Source organism: Microcebus murinus, chromosome 7 (assembly GCF_040939455.1).
Source record: "Microcebus murinus isolate Inina chromosome 7, M.murinus_Inina_mat1.0, whole genome shotgun sequence".
In the NCBI taxonomy this organism is placed as follows: domain Eukaryota; kingdom Metazoa; phylum Chordata; class Mammalia; order Primates; family Cheirogaleidae; genus Microcebus; species Microcebus murinus.
The window spans coordinates 51,706,832-51,721,530 of record NC_134110.1 but is presented as its reverse complement, the minus strand read 5'-3'; the positions used below and the strand labels follow the sequence as shown (position 1 = coordinate 51,721,530).

Below are 14,699 nucleotides of genomic sequence, written 5' to 3'. Positions count from 1 at the left end.
TATTTGTTGTGATTGGGATGGAACACATATTGAAGGCAAGATATAGGCAGAGGGCAAGGGAGTGCCGATGGCTAACACACTCAAGACTACAAGGACAATGGAGGGAGATGACTATTGATGATTGCACTGGAGTCAGAAATAAATAAAATTATATCTCAAGTCATGTCAAGAAGCAAGAGACCATTTTTTTTTAATTATTTTTTTATTTTGGTATATTATGGGGGTACAGATTTTAAGGTTTCAATAAATGCCCATTTCCCCCCCTCCCCCCAAAAGTCTGAGTCTCCATCATGACCATCCCCCAGATGGTGCACATCTCACTCACTATGTATGTATATACCCGCCCCCCTCCCCCCTCCCACCTGCCCAATACCCTATTACTGTAGCACCTATGTGTCCACTTAGGTGCTACTCAGTTAATACCAGTTTGCTGGAGAATATATCTGGTGCTTGTTTTTCCATTCTTGGGATACTTCACTTAGTAGTATGGGTTCCAGCTCTAACCAGGAAAATATAAGGTGTGCTATATCACCATTGTTTCTTAGAGCTGAATAGTACTGCATGGTGTACATATACCACATTTTATTAATCCATTCTTTGATTGATGGGCACTTGGGCTGTTTCCACAGCCTTGCAATTATGAATTGTGCTGCTATAAACATTCGAGTGCAGGTGAAGAGACCATTTATAGTGATCTCATAGCACTAGAAAGGTACAGACAAAAAAAATTACACCCCAAATTTAATTATGCAAGTTACATAATTATAGTGTAAGCTGAATTTATAGACTCACAGAGTTTTCCATGTGGACATGAGGGCACTAATTTAGAAGAACAGTAACATTGAAATTTGAAATAGAGATATTTGTATGGTCTGTGATAAAGCTGAGAATTTTAAAACCCCAAGTCTTTCAGAATCACTTTTGCCAATGGGAGCATTCCCTTTTCCTTTTCCTTGAATTCCTTACAAAAACTTTACCTGGGGCAATTACCTTGCAATGGGGCATTTATCTTCCTCAATACCTACCACCATCACCTTTCACTCTCCATAGCAGAGCAATCCAGTAAAAATCTCTGTGGTGATGGAATTGTTCAATATGGTAGTCACCAGCAACATGTAGCTATTGAGCATTAAAAATAAGGGCAGTTTGAACAGAGATGTGATGAAACTGTTAAATACAATCTACATTTCAAAGATTAAGATTTAAAAAAAGATGATACATTATGGCATTCCTTTCATACCAATTAAATGTTGAAATTATAACATTTGAAGTTAAATATAAAATTAAGATTAATTTTATCTTTATAAATGTGGCTACTAGAAAATTTAAAATTAAATATGTGGCTCACATTATATTTCTATTGGCTAATGCTGATCTAGACCAATATCCTTCAAACTCTTGTTCACATAAATCAAGAGATTTTAAAAACTGTACTTTCTCTTACAATTTTAAATTGATACCTATTTTGGAAAAATTCTAAATGAAATAGCTGCAAAGGATTCAATTTCTATGATACTCTCATTTTACAAATACTTTAAATATAATTTCTCAAAATTTTGCATTATTAGTTCAGTATATTTATAGAATCTGTCCACCATATGTATAAATGGAAACACTGTAAAATTAGTTAGATTAATCAGAAATTCTTTCTGTCCAAAAAATTCAAACTTCATTTTTTTTTATTTGAGCATATTATGGGGGGACAAATGTTAAGGTTGCGTATATTGCCTTTCTCCCCCTCCCCCCTCGATTCAGAGCTTCAAGCATGTGCAACCCCCATATGGTGCTCATTGCGTTCATGTATATGCCCATCCCCTCCCCCCTCACCTGCCCGACACCCAATAAATGTTATTCCTATATGTCCACTTAGGTGTTGATCGGTGAAACCAATTTGCTGGTGAGTACATGTGGTATTTATTTTTCCATTCTTGAGATACTTAGTAGAATGGGTTCCAGCTCTATCCAGGAAAATACAAGAGGTGCTATATTTTAATTTATATTTTTCTATATATCATGAGTTCTATACCATGATAAACAGATATAGATAGAGGGTTAAAATATAGGTACATGGATGGATTATGCATTGATGATAGATGACTGATAGGTATATAGAAAGATAGAAAGAAGAATAGATATACAAATACATACATATGTAGATACATAGATATATAGGTACAGAAAGGGATTTCTATGAGTTTGTTACTTGGATAAAATTAGATATACTGCTCCCTTTGAATATTTCTCAGTGAAAATCAATATATGTGTAAAACTCTGTATTTGTGGAACTCTGTGTGTGTGTGTGTGTGTGTGTGTGTGTGTGTGTGTGTGTGTGTGTGTTTGAACGGGGCCACAATGTAAAATATAATTCTTACTGTGGCTCATTATTAAAAATCCTTGTAAATCAATTTTTATAGGACAGTTTAAAATAGAGATAAACCAACAGATCAAGGGGTAATGTTTACATTCAGCTATTTGATAAAAATAGCTATGAAGTGAAAATAATTTTGTCCTCTTAAAATAATAAATTGCAATTTGGGGGAGAAAAAGAAGAGATAAAAATTTAGCAGATTGGGTAAGATAAACAAATAGATATGTTGACAACCATGGTGAAACTTCAGATAATTCAATAATGAGAATGATTTAAACTTAGCAAAGCAGATATCTTATAGAATATGAGATAATATCTCATTTTGATGACAATTATAGGAAACTGTCATTATACAAAAATATTTCTATCTCAATGCAAGATTAATACAATGTGTTTGTTCCACACCTTATAATAAATTTGCTTCATTCCTGTTAGTAAAAGACACATATCATAGTGTGAGCAATATCTCCGTACATACAGACATCTTATAAAGTACACAACTCTAACCTTTGCAAGATATATAATCTTAGACAAGTTATTTTAGAGTTTTACTTAAATGCAGATGATAAAATTTCCCTCTTCCTAATAGTAGCCTTATGAGGATTAAATAATTCATAAAAAGTTCTGGGGGAAAAAGTGCTAAAAATAGTATAGAGTGTGCTGCTGAATGTTCTACAAATGTTAGTTTATTTTCCAAGAACTTCATGAATTTTTATTTTCTCAACAACCAATAATTTCCATAGAGAAGTAAAACAATATGTGTTGCATTGAATTGAACTGATGACACAAGTTGGATGGATAAAACATTTCCTTTATGCAGCTGAGGGGTTTGATTTGGTGATTTTCCCACATTTATACAGACACTTTGAGCAGAGCAGGTTTCTGATCTAGTTCTTCTGATTTATAAATCAGGACTCTCCTATAAGGCAAATGTAATTGACCACTGATTTTTAAGCCAACTCTGCTACTCTGAGTATTAGATTTCAAGAACTTGATAATGATCACAAACATCCCTGGGAGGTAGTATATACTTTATTTAATAACAATGAATTAATATATTTCAAGTACTAACCAGGCTTTGTGCATTATTTTATTTCTCACAATACTGTGAAATACTTTCCTTTATTATTCACATTTCATAGGTAAAGAAACTAAACTTTAGAGAGGTTAAATAACTTAAAGTTATCAGTAAATTATAAATCAGTATTTGAATCACTGTCTGACCCAATTTTATTGGCTCTACCACCTAGCTTTATTTACTCTAACCCACAGAAGATATCATATGATCTAAGGATCTGAAAGAAATTTTGATTTTTCCTATTTAGGTCTTCTCCATTGGTATAAAAGCACAGCTTACAAGGAGAGCAAGAGAAGAAAACTAGCTAATTTTTCAGCTGCCCTTATACTCCTTGTGTTATAATTTTGCTTGAAGTACAGTGGCAGATACACATATAGATGTATTACTTATCTTAGAACTAAATAGAAAGACAATCTAACCTTTTGAAATATCTAAAATGAGTTATGTATTAGTGCAAAGCACATTAAACCAACTATTGCTAATAAATAGCTGTGTCATCTATAGCAATAGAAAAACATTAGAATGAAAGTCAGATATGTATAAAAAACATAATACACTTGAATGATGTGTCATGCAGAAACGAAATCAAGCCATTATTCATAACTCATTTTTTTTTTTTTTTTTTTGAGACAGAGTCTTGCTTGTTGCCCAGGCTAGAGTGAGTGCCGTGGCGTCAGCCTAGCTCACAGCAACCTCAAACTCCTGGGCTCAAGCAATCCTGCTGCCTCAGCCTCCCGAGTAGCTGGGATTACAGGCATGCGCCACCATGCCCGGCTAATTTTTTTATATATATATTAGTTGGCCAATTAATTTCTTTCTATTTTTATAGTAGAGACGGGGTCTCGCTCTTGCTCAGGCTGGTTTCGAACTCCTGACCTCGAGCAATCCGCCCACCTCAGCCTCCCAGAGTGCTAGGATTACAGGCGTGAGCCACCGCGCCCGGCTCATAACTCATTTTTTAATAAAAAGAAAAATATACTTACAACTTTCAAAAATGTATCTCAGAAAACAGTCATTGATAATTATAATGTGTTTTCATTTATATGTTAGTAACTGAGAGTAGAGTTTTATTATTTTTATTTTATTTATTCCAAATTTCCCATATAAATTTGTTTTGTAAAGGGATAAGTAAGAAATTTTGCCAAAATAATATTTGAGTTATGGGTTTTTCTATATTATATTTTCCTTAAGATCTCTTTGCCTTTGTCATTACGATTATGATTTTTTTGCCACAGATGCTTTTCCCTTACCTTATTTGTATTCACTGCTGTGATGACCCAGACGCATTGTGCATTGCTGTCATACTGGAATGGAAAGTTGGGAGACGTAAAGGTACCACTTGGTCCTTGAAGATTAGAGCCACATGTCTTCACTAAAAGAGAAATTGCATTTTAAAAGATGGGAATATGCCACATGTAAATTTATAGCAAAAATATCTTGCATAAAGAATCTAAATTCAAAATTACACAATTATAATCACATTGCAATATATATCATGGCATTCTGATATCACTTATCAAAATTAGAATTTTTTTGCACCCTGAGATTCACAAGCTTAATATTTTCAACATTACCCAAAAACTAGTTATGTACATAAGTGTGAGACATGATAAATTATCTGTGACTATAAATAGGTTAGTTTAATTATAGACAGGTATATTTACCCAATATTATGTTAACAAAAATCTGCAAATAGAGTGAAGCAAAGCCTTGAATTAATGAAGCAATCTAAAAAGTGTTTTGATTTCTATTTATTAAGTACCCTAGTACTCATAATAGCACAATTGGGAGATATCAATATTAAAGCTACTCTTTCTGTTCTTATAACTGTGATTTAGACCACTAAGACTATAAAAAGAGCTATATTTAAATAATTTTAATGAATTCCCACATATTTCCTTGGTTTTTAACCCTTCGTTTTTCTACTTAATAAAAGAACTAGTTGACCATACTGCTTCTGTTTCTTAACTTCTTTCTTTTTTTTTTTTTTTTTTTTTTTTTTTGAGACAGAGTCTCGCTTTCTTGCCTAGGCTAGAGTGAGTGCCGTGGCGTCAGCCTAGCTCACAGCAACCTCAAACTCCTGGGCTCGAGTGATCCTTCTGCCTCAGCCTCCCGGGTAGCTGGGACTACAGGCATGTGCCACCATGCCCGGCTAATTTTTTATATATATATCAGTTGGCCAATTAATTTCTTTCTATTTATAGTAGAGACGGGGTCTCGCTCTTGCTCAGGCTGGTTTTGAACTCCTGACCTTGAGCAATCCGCCCGCCTCGGCCTCCCAAGAGCTAGGATTACAGGCGTGAGCCACAGCGCCCGGCCTTAACTTCTTTCTTGACCAATACATACTTCCTGGGTGCTATTAAGTTTGATTTGCATTTCTTTGCCCCGTTCCATTAAAATCCTGCCCATGTTCTTCTATTCTAATCCATCAATAATAATCTATTGCATTTTTAAATAATGTACAGTTATAAGCATATTTCCATATGCACTGAAGTCTTCTTTATAAATTTTTTTAGAGATGGGTCTTGCTCTGTTACCCAGACTGGAGTGCAGAGGCACAATCATAGCTCACTCCAGCTTTGAACTCCTGGGCTCAAGTTATCCTCCTGCCTCAGCTTCCTGCATAGCTGAGACTACAGGTGCTCAGCTTTGCACTTACGTCTTTCCACAGTTATTATCATCACTACTTTGAATATCAGTTTTTGGAGGTCCCAAAAATTTGCCTGATTTGGTCAAAGTCATTCTGCTGCTAGTATATAGTATAGTCAGGATTTGAACTCAGGTTTCTGATTACAAGGCTTGTCTTTTTGTCACTAAAAGTATGTCTTTCTAATAATGTGTTAAATATAGATTTATTTATTAGTTTCTACTCTTTAGTCATATTTTAGCATAAATCTATTCTATATAGCATTCATTCAACTTGAAGGTTATATTTTGTGGTGATTTAATAGTTACAGTGGTTTTTATTTTGTGTGTACATGATTTCTATATTTGAACAATAAAACCTTATTATTGTGCATATGAACAAAAAATTGATAATTTTTTCCTTCAACATTACTTATCATTCAATCATTTTTTCCCATTTACTACCTAACTTCTTATAAATCTTCTAAGCTTACTACTCCATTTTCTTCTCATTCACTCTTGAAAGTATTTCGGTCTGACTCTTATTCTTATTTCAGTGTTGAAATTGCTTTCTCAATGCCAGCAATGACCTCCTAATTGCTAAATCTAATAGTAACTCTTCATTTTTTTCCACACCCTTGATATCTCAAAAGTAAGGTATTTGTAAGTTTTGTTTGAAATGTTTTGCCTTCTATGACATAGTACTAAAGTCTCTTAACTGTTTGCTTGTATGTTTTAAATAGTTCTGCTCTACTATATTCTTTGTTATGGTTCAATTTTTTCCATCTGATCCTTAAATGGCATAAAGCTAAATTGATTTCAAAGCCTCTTTTCTATTTGTTCAATTGTCTCTCCAAATAGACGAATTCGCTTCTATGACTTGAATGGTCATTTCTGTGTTGATAGCTCTCAAATATACATCACCTACTTTGGCATTTCTCTTGATTTCTAGAATAATTTTTTGTGTGCTGGACATTCCATGAGATATTTTTAGGAAGCTTTCAATTAAACATTTCTTAACTGGTCCATCCACCTCCCTGTTATATGTAAACATTCCTCAAGATCTATGTATTCCTCTGAAACATCTCTATTTTCCTTCTTTCCTTCTCATCCCAGTACTAGTGCTTCTTTATTATTTTTCCTGTACTAGCAATGCCTACTTAACTTCTTTTCTAGACTCACTTTCTCTCTCTGTTCCATCTTCCCTAATGCTATTATATCTATCTTTCTAAAATATACAGTTGATTATCTGCATGAAAATTTGATATCTATTTTTTATAAGATAAATTGCAAACTACCTAATATGGAATATAAAATTATTCCCATGAGGACTTACATTTCTTTTCCTTTGCAATGTCTCACCATTTTACACAGTCATATACTTCCCTTGTGCCAGAACAGACTTCTTGCTATGCCTTCAATGTATCATACTCTTATAATTTTCCACATTTTTCATACTGTTCCCCCAAACTAGAATATTATTCCTTCTTACATCTATCTGCAAAAAAATTCTATTTATTTAAACAAAGCCAAGCTGATGTGTCACTTTTTTCTGTAATAAGGGTTCCTAATTTCTCCACTCAGGGTTCTGTAGTGGATTGTACTGTTCATAGCTCCTTATTAAATAGTACATCTATAAAATTGTTTAAGTGTTTGCTAGTGAACTGATAGAGAATGCAGTTATAAATATCCTAAGAACTTTATAGCAATGAGAATTTTATAGTAATCACAACATGATTGGTTTGAAGTTAGTACATACAGCTTTCTGATAGGGCATACTGCTTTTCTGAGTGGTATTAATACTTACTACTTAGTAATTCTCTGTCATGCATTGTTTCTTACAATATATATACACTTACAGTCTTTTGAGGATAAGGCCTTGCTTATCATCTCTGTTAATTGCTGGCTTTCATAGTGTAGGAATATTTGCTAAAGAAACCAATATACAAACTTCTTTATAAGAGTTGGCACAGTTCTTAAATGGACTTTAAAATAAGTGCTTTCTTCATGCTGATGAAGAATCCTTATACTGGGAAACTGTTTTGAAAAATAGTTTTGTTTTCCTATAAAAATAAAGAAACTTCCATAACATGACAAATAAAAATCTGTAATATTTTGGTTTTCTTGTCTGCTTGCATCCAAACCTGACAGTAATAATTTAACAAATTAGGTTGTACACCTGCAGACATTTTCTTTTTATGTGTATGTGTTTTTACACGTTTCTTATTTTTTCATGTTTGTGTATTTTAAGAAACTGAGCTAATTATATATCTATTCTTCTGAAAATTTTCATTCCCATATGACTGTTTTATATAAGTAAATATAAATTTATTTCATAGATTTAACAGCCCCAACAGTAGCTGATAGAAGTATTGCAAATTTTTGACAGTCTTCTGCTATGAAAATAGCACAAGATGATTATGAAGTTTCCTTAATCCTAGATGAGGGAATGAGAGGACATATAGAAAAGACCTGCTATTTCAGCAAAGTTGCTGTAGTTCACCTTTAGCAACCAACATACAATGTAATTGACTATAAAAATTACTAATTGTTGTAAGCCACTGAGATTTTGCAGTTATTTGTTTTTCCATATTAATAATGGTTTTTTATTTTTATAGTTATAAAGCATAATACATGAATGAAGAGTTTGTTTTCTATATCTTTATACTTGTGCTATTATTTGTACTCTTTACACTTGTATTACTGTAGGATGAATTCTTAGAAGAAAGATTACTTAGTCACAATATGTGAGCATTTTAAAATTTGATAAATATGCCTAAATTATTCTCCGGAAGTTTGTTCAGTATACCTTCAAAAATGAAATAAAGAAAGAAAAGAGTTCCCTACACTCTCACCAAAATAATAGCATCAATGATTGTGCTTTTGCCATTCTGTGAAAGATGTCAATGTTTTAATTTCCAATTCTCTCTCTACATTTTTAATATGATTTAACAGAAGTTTTTATTGTTGTCTCTATTTCTTTCACTCTGATATTTCTATTTGTACACTTTTCTGGGTTTTAATTGTTCTTCCCTTGTTGATTTATAGGCACTTACTATAAATTATCAATATTAATCATTTTTATGTATGCTGAAAATATTTTCCTATGGTCTTTTATTGTTTTAATTTTGACTTGAATTTATTTTTTCTGCAAACTATTTTTAATGTATGTAAATCTGTCAGTATTTTCTCTTAGGTCCTATGTTTTATGTCTTGCTTAAGGAAAGGTTTCTTTAAACCTAAGATTGATATTTTCATAGTTCTATTATTATATATTTAAAATTTTTAATGATCTACAAATTGTTTTTGTATAGTGGAGAATAAGGAACATTAATAGTAAATTCTGTCTTATTCCTCAGCAATTAAAAATGCCATTTATATTATATCATATTTATATATACTGTACATATATGTGTTTATGTATATACACATATAGACATAAAAATCCATACATGGATCTGAGCTCTTATTTTTTGTATTGATTTACTGATCTATGATTGTTCCTATGCCAGTACCATATTGTTTGATCGTTTTTAGTGTAGATGATACAAATCTTTCCATTGTCTTTCCAGTCTTTCCAGTTTCATAATTTTCTTGATTATCTTTTAATATTTATATTTCCATGAACTTCAAATGTGTCAGTTTGTCAAGGTAAAGAAGATTGCTATCTGCATTGAATTATATTGAATTCATACATTATTTTGATACAGATTTCTTTCCTCAATATAGAATTTAACAAGACAAAGGAAAAACGTAAATGTGATTACAGCAGATATACTACAGTAAAGTAGTGCATTTGATAAATTAAGCTGAAAATCCTGACTTAAGTGCTAAGGAAACTATAAACAGTAGAAAAAGAAGAAAACCTTCTAAATAAAACAATGAATGTATAAAATCAAAACAACTGACAGAAGATTGAATAAATATAACAAGTTTTGCTATTAAAAGTTAGAACAAAACATGCATGCCCACTATTAGTGATAACATTGAACACTGTCTTAGAAGTACTAGGCAAAGTAAAAAAAAGATAAATAAATAAGAAAAAATTGAAAATAGTTACAAAATTTGAAGAAATAATGTGTTATTATTTACATGTAATATGATTTTTGCCTTTTTAAATTCAAGAGATTTAATAATGTATCTACTATAATATAGTATGTTATATTTGAGTCCCATAAGTTGGTTTTAAAAATATATACATATGAAAATTTATACTTTATTTTATAACAATAGTGAAAAATTCAAATGGAAAACTTCAATTTATAAAAGCAGCAAAAAATGTATATATAATTTTGAAAATATATTTGGCAGGAAAGATATAAAACCTCTATGAAAAGAATTACTAAAAAGAAAATCTAAGCACATTAAATAAAACCTATAAAAATGGAAAGACAGCCATAATCTGAAGGGGAAAGCTTATTCTCATAAAGGTATTAACATCTTGATTTGACCAGCTTATAATGAATTAATAGAATTTTAATTTTTAATAAATTTCCTATATCTCTGATTATTTTAATTCTTAGTGCCTTGGACAGAGTTGTCATTTTACAATATTCTACTTGTTTTATTCACATGCTACTTATGTTTTTACAAATGAAGATAAAAGTGACTACATTATACATTTGACAGTTTTGCTTGTGGAATAAAATGAGCCAGTATATTCAGAGAAATACTGTTAAATCTGATATGTATAGAAACAGAAGCCAAAAAGATTCATCCCTGTTCTCTCTATCAATATATTTCTATTTTTTCCTCAGGTCAAACACATATAGTTAACTATGTTTTGAAAAAACCTAGGAATAAGGTTAAGTACAATGAAATATGTTTTGCTTTAACTGCAACCTTCAGGCATTTAGATTTGTGCTAGATATAATGTTTCAACTACACAAGTAAGACAAGCTGACATTTTATTTTTTGGTTGAGTAAGAAGGCTATGATTCATAGGTTAAGGATTCTTTTTTCACAGAATATACCAACTGGAGCTTGTCTATAGTTGTCTCTGGGCCCATTTTTCCCTGAAGTATATCTTTCACTCTCTCCTTCTTGATATTTTTCTTCTTGAATTTCTCCTTCATGAATTTTTTATAATATTGAAGGACTTTTGTGATCCCATTCCAACAAATTCTCAGGATTTGTAAATTCAATAAAGGTCTTTCCACTCACTTACTTATAATTTCTTAAATACACTGAGGATATTTCCACTTTAAGACCCCAGCAATTGCTATTTTTCTTACCTGATATAGGTTTCTGTTCAAATAGTATTCCATAAATGGTTTATTCTGATGAATCTCCCTAAACTTTAGTTTCTTAACTATCACCCTCACGTATATATATATATACACACACATATATATATACAAATATATATGTGTGTGTATATATATATATATATATATATATATAGTTGCTTATTGTTTTCACATTAGAATATTAGCTTCATGAAAGCAAAGACTTGGTTTTGTTCACCTTGGTATCGCCAGTGCATAGAATTGCACCTGTCACATGGAAAACAATGTATGAATGAGTAAATGAATAAAATACTGAAAGTCACAACAAAGATTTGGTTTTGTTTATGGTTTCCTTCAAATGCCCTTAGTATCAATTTCAAGCTTCTACCCTAGGTTGAATGTTATCATCCACCAAGGATTCATTAATTCTATATGAGCAATTAAGTCCTACTGTCTGCTATTCTAAGGCTGTATCTTAGGATTGTTGAAAGATTTCTGGCAAGGAACATTTCTTTATTATGAGGAGCATGATAGCCTACATCTTTAAAGGAATCATTAGGATGAAGTCCAAGCTGCTCTTTTGTTCTTGTATCTTCAGTTATCCCCACATCCTCAACCTGGTGTTTGCACTTGAGCAAATTCAAACCATCTGGACTTCAGTTCCTTTACTTGTAAAGTTAGATACTTGGATTATAGTATATCACTCATAATCTCCCATAGGCCTGAAATTATTATATTATATAGTTATCTCTGTGCTATGAATGGCTTCTCTTAAGATGTGCAATGAGATTAGTAGAGCCTAGAAGTTAAATTCTTATCCAGTGAGGCCTTTGCCATTTCACAGAAATGTAACTGTTATTATTAAAATTGTTTGCTGACATATATGGCATGGGAAATGATAGATTCACTAGAAAAATTAAATTGAATCCAAATGTATTTGTAGTATTTCCTTTTTTTTTTGGTTCACCTGTGAGTTAGGAAACTTTGCAGTTTTGCCCCTAGTAGAAGTAATTCTATTTCTGTCTTTCAATATCTATGACTTCTTGATTTCTTTGCTTATTAACCAAGAATTAAGATAAAAATCATAGAGTCAGAGAGTAACTTGACATTCTCTGAGAGTAACTATGCATGGACAATGGAATAAACTTCTGCTGCACAAGATATGATAAACAAAACAAGCAACGTTAATTTTAATTTAATAGTTTCTATTGCCTCAAGAAACTTGTACTTTGGAATATCAAATAGTCTATAGGATATGACTAACAACAAACAAGTATGAACAGCTCAAACCTCATGAAGTGCACCAAGGCAGAGCAGCTCAGATTATGGGAGATGTACCCACAAACGACTTATTTAAGGATTTCTCATTGGGCCATGTGAGTCAGGACAATAAATATTCTTAATAACAAATATGAAATAAATGAAAATGGCTAAGGGTTGGTACTTAAAGATAAATAATCAGCAGTCAATGGATCTGAACATTGAGAAAAAAATGGCTATATCCTAGTCAGGAACAGGAATTATCATCTCTGATCTCATAGAGTCGGGTCAGGGCAAGTGCTACCCATAAGCTTCAAATTTCTTTCTAATCCTGGTTTGCCCAAGCACCATCAATAGTTTCTGAAATCCATCTTTACCACCTACAATTTATAACAAAGTTAATGGCCTGAGATTCTATCATGCCATTTTGTTCCCCTCAAATAGCCAAAGCAATCCTGAGGAAGAACAAAGCTGCAGGAATCACACTCCCTGGTTTCAAACTGCAGTCTTGCATTGCTTAACGATGGAGATAGCATTCTGAAAAATGTGTTATTAGGTGATTCCGTCATTGTGAAAACATCATAGAGTACACTTAACTATACAAATCTAAGTCAAATAGCCTACTACACACCTAGGCTGTATAGCATATAGTCTATTGCTCCTAGGTTACAAACATGCACAGCATGTTACTGTACTTAATACTGAAGGCAGCTGTAACACAATGACAAGCATTTGTGTATCTAAACATATCTAAACATTAAAAAGTTAAAAAATATGGTACAAAAGATAAAGAAATGGTACACTTTTTTATCATGGGCACTTAGCATGAACAGAGCTTGCAAGACTGAAAGGTGTTTTTTGCTTGTGTGTTTTGTTTTTTGAAACAGGGTCTCACTCTGTTGCCCGGGCTAGAGTGCCGTGGTGTCAGCCTAGCTCACAGCAACCTCAAACTCCTGGGCTCAACTAACCCTCCTGCCTCAGCCTTCTGAGTAGTTGGGGCTACAGGCATGCACCACCATGCCCAGCTAATTTTTCTATATATTTTTAGTTGTCTGGATAATTTCTTTCTGTTATTAGTAGAGACGGGGTCTCACTCTTGCTCAGGCTGGTCTTGAACTCCTCACTTTGAGCTATTCTCATGCCTTGGCCTCTCAGAGTGCTAGGATTATAGGCATGAGCCACCATGCCCCGCCAAGACTGGAAGTTGCTATGGGTGAATAAGTGAGTGAATGGAGAGTAAACATAAAGGCCTAGGACATTACTAGCTACTACTGTAGACTTTATAAACACTGTAAATTTAGGCTACACTAAATTTATTTATTTTTCTGAACAATAAATTAAACTTAGCTTACTGTAACTTTTTTACCTTACAAATTTTTAATGTTTTTAAACTTTCCACTGTTTTGTAATAACACTTTAGCTTAAAACACAAATACGTTTTACAGCCATAAAAAAACATTTTTTCTTTATATGCTTAATCTATAAGCATTTCTATTTTTAATATTTTTCCCTTTTAAACTTGTTTTTATTAAAATCTAAGACACAAACACAGACATTAACCTAGGTCTACACAGGGTCTGGACCATCAATATCACTGTCTTCTGCCTTCACATCTTATTCTACTGGAAGGTCTTTGGGGACAATAACACACATGGAGTGGTCATCTGCTATGATAACAACGTCTTCCTATGAAATATCTCCTGACAGACCTGTCTGAGACTGTTTTACTGTTAAATTTCTTTAATAACTAAAAATAATACACATTAAAATAATGATTAAAATGTATAGTATAAATACATAAACTAGTAGCATAGTTTATTATCATTATCTAGCATTGTATAGTGTATAAAATTGTATGTACTATACTTTTGTATGACTGGCAGAGCAGTAGATGTTTATACCAGCATCACCACAAAACAAGTGAGTAATAGGTTGTGCTATGATGTTATGATGGCTATGAAGTCACTGTGTGATAAGAACTTTTCAGCTCCATTATATAATCTTATGGGACTACCTTTGTGAGATCCATCATTGCCCAAATATCTTTATGTGGTACATGAATAGCTATACAAAGCTAGTAATTAGAACAGTATGATACTGGCATAAAAACAGACATATAGAACAATGAAACAGAATACAG

The 14,699-nt window shown here is 32.3% G+C and overlaps 1 protein-coding gene across 5 annotated transcripts in view; it reads right to left on the bottom strand.

Annotated features, from left to right (window-relative positions):
- Window positions 1-14,699, bottom strand: part of CSMD3 (CUB and Sushi multiple domains 3) — a 1,101,621-nt gene that overhangs the window by 556,318 nt on the left and 530,604 nt on the right. For all 5 annotated transcript variants that reach the window (XM_076005068.1, XM_012781857.3, XM_076005066.1 and 2 more), the window contains one exon: window positions 4,697-4,818. In XM_076005068.1, coding sequence (XP_075861183.1) covers window positions 4,697-4,818 — 122 coding nt within the window. The remainder of the gene's footprint in view (window positions 1-4,696; window positions 4,819-14,699) is intronic.